The following is a 7,724-nucleotide window of genomic DNA, read 5'->3' as shown; positions in this document are numbered from 1 at the left end:
GACTTAATGGCTGTTGGCCTTGTTTTTTAACGGACAGGAATTTTTTAAGAATATATACTCTATAAAATTTCATTCAAATTAGGCCCATAATATATGTTTACATGGCAATTGTTAATTTTCAAATTAAAATAAATATATAACATGCACATACAGATTTTATTCAGTGTATTAATTACAGTATCTGATTTTTTAGTTAATCGTTAAAATAATGATATCCTGGCCTATAACAAAAATGTTCCATCTGTAACATTAACAACCATTTTTAGTCGCGTGGAAGCGACTCTATAGTTCACTATGTCGGTCGGTCGGTCTGTCTGTCTGTCTGTCGGTCTGTCTGTCGGTCTGTCTGTCGGTCTGTCTGTCTGTCTGTCGGTCCGTTATCACTATGCGTTTTATCGCTTTCTGACCTTATCTTGATATCAGTTTAATCTAGCTAGGTCAATTTTACACAGTATATTCCTTATGGCCAGGAATCAATGTGGTTATGTTTTTACGGTGCGCAATAAAAAATTACGCGATCTACGCACGATTTAACGAAATCACGTTTGTAATCATATCTTCACAACCATGAATCACAATTAAATAAAATTTGGTACTCATAAATTTCAGGGCATAAAATATCATCATATGGCAATACAATTACGTGCGTAGCGCATGTAACGCATGCGTACGCGCGCTTAACATTTTCAAAATTTATTTTCGATGAAATAAGAGTACATTTCAGGCAATTTTAAGCGTTTACAAAATTGCCATGAGTGCGCATATTTTTGCGCGCGCACTGCGCGTTAAATGTTATTGCGCACTCTTTTTGCCCGATTTCTGTTTTCTTGACTTACTTTTCAACTCGAAATTACGTTATACGAGCACGTCGAAAGTGACAGGCTACGCACGTGTAAATTAAAAAAAATAAATGTTTTTAAACATTTCAACATTTTTAAACATGTTCAGTAATTTCGGTCAGTATAGTTCATTATGTCGGTCGGTCGGTCTCTCTGTCTGTCTGTCTGTCGGTCTGTCGGTCTGTCTGTCGGTCTGTCGGTCTGTCTGTCGGTCCGGTATCACTATGCATTGTAGCACGCGACTTAATGGCTGTTGGCCTTGTTTAATATTTACTTAGACCTAATCTATTGATTACAATTCAGGAGTTACAAATTAAGAGTTAACATTTTTGGTATCATTACTTCACACAACTTAGACAAACAAATGTCACATTAATGTGTAATAAAAACTGAAATTATGTATTGAGAAAAACATAAATATATATTTCCTCCATAAATGTGCATACAATTGGGGTATACTCAAGAAAAGGGGTTTATAATTGAGACATAAAGTAACTATTATATAAAATATGATTATAAAATACAGTATTTAATTGTTTGCTTATAATTTGAAATAGTATTACTGTACTCTAGGCCTATATATTTAATATTAGAGGGGTGGCAAATCCATAGAGATCATTTTGAGATCTCAGCTGAAGAACATGAAATAGTTTATAAATATAGTTTTAATTTCAAAACAAAAGTTTTTGCTTTTCCAGCGATTTTAGTCAGGGTGCACAAAACACACATTTTTAATTTAAACTCATCTCTACAGTTCATTCTTTGGCTCCCTGCTGTTAGATTAGAACTGACCTTGCTAACCACAAGGCCACTTGCATTCTTTAATTTTGTGTGCAAAAAATTTACCCATGGTATAATGGTGGTTTCTAAATACAATGAGTGACCAATTCCTAAATAGGCTGTGCATTGCAGCCAATCAGAAGCAAGGAAGGCTGAGCCTGGAAGATGAACAAGGTGTTACGTGATTTATTAATTGACTAAGACATTAATGACTGGCTTTAGGCAAAAATAAACAAGTAAGATGCCAGAGGCAAAAGCTCACGCTAAATAGGGCTCGTTTTCCTAATGGACTCCGAAGTTTGGATAAGTACGACGAACCCTGATTTTTAAATAAATATTTTAACAAAATTAATCAATAACACTAAATAAAAATTGAATGGAGGTGTAAAACATTATATATATTGGTATTACTATTATTCTCAAGAAGGTAGATATTGTCAACAAAAACAATAATTTTAGTGTTGAATATGCCATTTTAATTTTATATAATCTTTATTCACTTTAAAAATTACTATTTACCTGAAAATAGTCACATTTTCAGACAATGGCTTTTTGGACTGCAAAATGTCCTATAGAGTCAGATTTATTAATAAACTTAATTTTTAGTCGCGTGCAAATGCGACCCTACTCACTATGTCGGACCGTGGTCGGTTGGTCGGTCGATAAACACTCAAATTTGAGCACGCGACTGCAGCCATATATATCTTGAACGTAGAATAATGTTGGATTAAAATTCAGTCATTTTATTGTTGCGAGTGGTTCTCTTCCTTCAGTTCCTGGTTGTCATGGAGAAATCGTTCCAGGAGGCGAGTACGCATATTAAACACACTAAGTCTGGGGTACCACGTTGTTGTACCAATTGAGCCCAGAAGTGGTTTTTTTTTTGTTGACGCGGCAAATTACTCAGAAGTTTTTATTTTGAGATTGTGCGATGTGATGTATTTAATAGTTGGGTGACGCGGTAGTATTGTTATTTTTAGATTTCGTTTTTCGATTCTTAATATTAAATGTAATGTTCAGTTTATATATTTCAATGACTTTCATGTTGGTTTTAAAAACAATGTATTGTTTTAGTGCTAAAAAGGGAAAGTCAAATTTCTAGGCCCGGATGAAAGAATCTTGAATGTTGATAACTAACTTTGTGATCCTTCAAATCAACTCAATATTTTAGTACATATAAAAACAGGCCTAAGTTTAAAAAAATGAGATTGTTTATTTGTAAATGAAAGCTGCGGTAAACTCAGAAAGGAAACTGATCGAGTACAAAATATGCTGCTGGCCCAGCACTGGCTACACAGGGGGAAAGAACCGAACAAACAAATTTAATTCAACTATTGTGCATAGATTTATTTTGTTATTTATTATATTCTGTTATGTGTTACTAATAAAATAAGCCCAGACGCGCAATTCATAATTTAGACCTACAATTTTAGAATAACTCTTCAGTGGATCCGATTTTGTGAATTCTGACAGCCACGCCCCCACTAATCCCGAAGGGCTGAGTTTTGTAATGATGCAAAAACAGTTGATGTGTGTGTACGGCCGCTACGTATATTTATTGCCCTTAAATTCAACAACAGTAGCGAAAACTAAAATAATCATGGACTGAACCACAATATAAATGTGTTAATTTCTGTTTATTATTGTTTCAATTAACATAACAGGTAAGGTTTGGTTTATATTGTCTTTCCATCGCTAATTCTATTAGCCTACCTCTAGCTAGGCTAGGCTAGCCTTCCCGCTCTTAGTTAGTCTCAACATCATCGATCATGGGTGGGTAAAGAGGAATACCGCGCCCAGCCGCTTAGAGTAGTAGGCCTACCCCTTATACTTGTTGTTTGGGTGTCCACCATACTATACTAAGTAGCTGTTTACAACCAAATAAAGTATATCTTCTAGTACTTTGTATATTTGAATTAATTAGTTAGGCCTCCTTTCTAGAAAGCTGGGCCTAGCGTGGGCCCTGTGCTAAAATAGGGGAGGTCAGTTTATTTATATATATAATATAGCATAGTTGATCTATCGGCAAGTTTAGACGCCGCCCACAAAACATGTAATTTACCACAATTCAATGTCAAAATAGTAAGTTTTAAATGATGATCAATTAAGCCATCACCATGTACTGCACTAAATATAAATAAAACAGTGTATTTTTTAAGACGATCTGGTCCAGTTGGCTTGAAATGAGCGGCGGCTGCAACTGTATCGTTTGGCAACAGGTCATCCTTGTAATTTGGAGTTCAAAATACATTTACGTCACTGACCATGATAGTATCAGTAAGGCCACACCCATCTTTGGTCTGGTGTGTATCTTTATGATAATCTTGTGTAACTCCACCAAACAATTTGTTTCTTTTTTTTTAATAACTGTATGGATACCCTGCCCCAAACCATCTTCTTAAAATTTGGATGACAAGCATTTTTGTACAATAATGAAGTGCAAACTGATTTCATCACAGACTAAGCTTGGCTTCCCTAACACAATAGGAAATCCTGCTTTGTATTCTTGCACCAACTGTCAAAGGGTATTTATATTAGAAATCAAAGAAGGTGTGAAATTGCAAACAATAAGGACTTCTTGCATTAATGATTTGGGTTCATAGGTCATTGCATGCTAATTAGAATTTAAACCATCAAACCTACAGTAAGTTCAAACTTACAGAATGATAAATAGGATACCAATACAGTACATTCTAGATTGATAAGTGAGTACCAAAGACTAAGGTTATATCTGTATGCAATATTGATAATACTACAATCTCATGATATCTTTATATTGTTACTTCTGCTAATCAAATCAGCTTTTAAATATTGCAACATGTCAGTTGGTTTTCAGATTTCACTGACTTGATGTTTTATTTGATATTTAATTCATTAAAGGAAACAAATGGATATTGCGCAATAGATCAGATGGATACACCACATGATTATTTCTCCATGGTTACACTTTGACCCATGACTTGTATTGTTTCAATAATACATGATTACTGTCTACCAGGGATAGATCATCTCTTTCATTAACATCTGTATAACGCTCGCTCATTTCTATGATAGCTTATGTAATCAGCGACGCTTCACATAACAAATTTACAGAAACTTATCTAAAGCTCTGTCCACACTATCAAACTAGTTTGACAAAAAAAGTGTGATGTTCTCAAATATGGTAGTGATACGACATCATCGTGTCCATATGGGCACATCAAGTTATTTTGTCACAATAAAGTTTGATAGTGTAGACAGAGCTTAAGTTTGTTGTCCTAGGATCCTGTTCAGTTTAGTTACTGTATTTTCCAGGTTAAGTTGGTGCCATGTGAGGCACACTCGCTTTAGTGGGCAGGAATCAACTTAACCACAGGGTAACTAAGCCTAAATAGACGTTGGAAAGATGCAATGTCATTTGAGCAATCATGTGATGGATCATCCACACTGTCACTTGTGACTTGTGATTCTAACGTTGTCCATATGTTGCATCTTAAGTGGGAACCAAGCTTTAAAGATAATGTTTTGTAAATTTCTTTTGAAATTCTTTGAAAAATTGAAAAATATTAGTAATTTTATTCTGATTGTATTGTCATGAATATTTGACATTTTTGCCAACATGTGGAGGCGTAGTCTTTTTTAAATCCTTGTCCTGTTCAAAAATCTTTTCTTTAAATTTTAATAATCTCTTCTTTGAATTCACTTGACCTTCAGTTGCAACCATGACAACTAGTTTAAAATCTTGCCAATTCAGTCCTTCATTATATTTTCTTGTGATTCATAAAATAATATAATTCTCCTTTATTATTATAATATTTCTAATAAAACCCTATTGTAGTTCACCATAGATTGATTGAACTACTGTACTACCGTTACCACAATTGTATCTGATTAGGTCATGGTTGAAAGAATAATTGACCAAATTTATTAATTAAAGTGCTAGTCTCTGGCACTTACGGTAATTCTCAAGACATTCCGATTCGCAAGACCTACTGTACTGTAGGAGCTACGCATAATGTGTCATGGGTCTCACCTGGACCTAGAATTTGTGTGTCGGGGAAGCCTCCCTGAAACTTACTACTGTATTGTGAAATTCTTTAAGCTGACATTACTGTAATACACTGTACAGTATAAATGAAAAGCATATTTGTTTAACACTATTGTTTGCACAATTGATAACCGGAATTTTTGAGGTCATTCGGTGAGAACTATTGTACTAATATGTTGGTCTATGTAGACAGTGCAATACTGTAATGTCATATACTATACGCTATATTGTACTAATAATAAGTTGGTATTTATACAGTTACAATAATGGCATACTTTACCCTGTTGAAGTTACATATTCCCTACAATTTTATATTTTATAACTTATTACTGAGTGCTTAAATACATAATAATCATTTTTTATTCCAGCCTGGAAACAAAATTTACTGTGCAATGGTCCAGTAAAATAGTTGATTAATTTTATTATTTATTTTTTAACATATATTTTTACATTTTTTTTTTCCAGTTTTCTAAGTGATTATTCCAAAGTAATATTATGGCACCAAGAATCCACTGGACACAGGGCACTGCCGTGTCGAAAGTCACAAACTTTGTAAAGACGGCTCCGGTTGTCCACTGCGGGTTTACCGGGGCTAGGCGCACGCCACTCCTCGGCAAGATCCTGCTTGCGTTTATACCTTTTGGTGCTTATCTCATCACATTCACCTTTTATCACGATTTGCAAAAACTTTTAGGCTTAGACGAGAAGCATGTGAGTACAGCGTTTCTTCCGTGGCTCGAACACTCCTTATTTCATTGTTACCCACATAAGATCCTGTCAAGTCATACCTCACCAGTTTTAGATTTTATTGCGGCCATTCCATACTTGTTCCATTTTATACTGCCGTTGGTATTTTCTCTATACTTGATATACGTTGGAAGGCGACATGAAGTACCGTTGTATCTGTGGGTAGCTGGTTGGGTGAACTTTATCGCTGTTCTTGTTCAGCTTGTCAGCCCGACAGCCTCCCCTTGGTTTGTAGACTCTGTACAATATGACGCAAATGGAAATATTATATCCGTAGCTGACAATGAGGCTGGTTTTAAGCGAGTTGACGCCATGCTTGGATATCCGTTATTTCATAACTTGTACGGTAAATCAAAAGTAACATTTGGTGCATTTCCCAGTCTGCATGTGGCATGGCCGGCAGTTGTTATGTTATTTCGACCGTGGTTTGGTTACCGATTCGGTGTGTTTCATGTTTGTTGGATTGTGTGGGCCAGCATGTACACGTGTCATCACTACCTCGTGGACGGTCTTGCTGGAATTACGCTCGCTTACATCATCTATACTTCAACAATGAAATTATATCATCCGTTTCAATGCGAGCGAGAGCGTGACGTTGTTGCGCAAGCGGAGTACATACCAGTTACTGCAAAAATTCCTTTTACTGATACGTGTGAAATTACTATGCCAGAGAAATCTTAGTAGGAGTCTGCTGGGAATTTCCTTCTATTCATTTAGTAGTAGTTGTAACAGTGGAAATATATAAAATATATAAAATGTTTTAATAGCCTTTACCAAAGTAGAATGAGGTGAACGTTCACCTGGGTAAAGATTAATTATTGCAACTTGGTGTTGAAAGTAATGTTTTGTTTTATGTTCATAATATATAATATATAAATGACAAAACAATGCATTTGACAACCATACATATAGTTAAATGTTTGGTTGCAAAATTAGGTTTGATCATATTTTTTTTTATGAAAACTTTTTTTAGGTAAGCTTTTTTTAAAAACTTGAATCCATTTTCAGGTGCTATCAATATTTTTTTTGCGTAAATGAAAAAGTATGACCACACTTTATTTGTGAATTGATAAATATTACAATTTACATCAAAGATTTCTTTGATGACATTATTCATTCCAACAAACTGAAATGATTACCTTGTAAAACTGTTAGCTCAATTTTACTATTTTCAAATTATGATAGCTCTTCTATCATAATGCATTGGGACTGCATAACAATCACACATTAGAAAAATGAATATATTAAGCAGTAAATGACCCTGCTCTTTTAAATGACCTTGTAAAACAACTGACTAGACACTCATTCATTGAATTTGAATACTACCATAA

General features: G+C 34.6%; 1 protein-coding gene across 1 annotated transcript; it reads left to right on the top strand.

Annotated features, from left to right (window-relative positions):
• The first annotated feature begins 3,152 nt into the window (after positions 1-3,152).
• Positions 3,153-7,135, top strand: LOC140044423 (uncharacterized). Its single transcript, XM_072088922.1, has 2 exons — positions 3,153-3,283; positions 6,112-7,135. Exon 2 carries the CDS (start codon positions 6,142-6,144, stop codon positions 7,072-7,074), a length of 933 nt encoding a protein of 310 aa, XP_071945023.1. The 5' UTR covers positions 3,153-3,283; positions 6,112-6,141; the 3' UTR covers positions 7,075-7,135.
• Positions 7,136-7,724: the final 589 nt, after the last annotated feature.

The sequence above is a fragment of the Antedon mediterranea genome, chromosome 3 (genome assembly GCF_964355755.1).
Source record: "Antedon mediterranea chromosome 3, ecAntMedi1.1, whole genome shotgun sequence".
Taxonomy (NCBI): Eukaryota; Metazoa; Echinodermata; class Crinoidea; order Comatulida; family Antedonidae; genus Antedon; species Antedon mediterranea.
This window is presented reverse-complemented; position numbering and strand designations above follow the sequence as displayed.

Bases quoted from the DNA above. Each gene is read 5' to 3' on its own strand.
- LOC140044423 (XM_072088922.1), top strand. From the start codon at position 6,142: ATGGCACCAAGAATCCACTGGACACAGGGCACTGCCGTGTCGAAAGTC.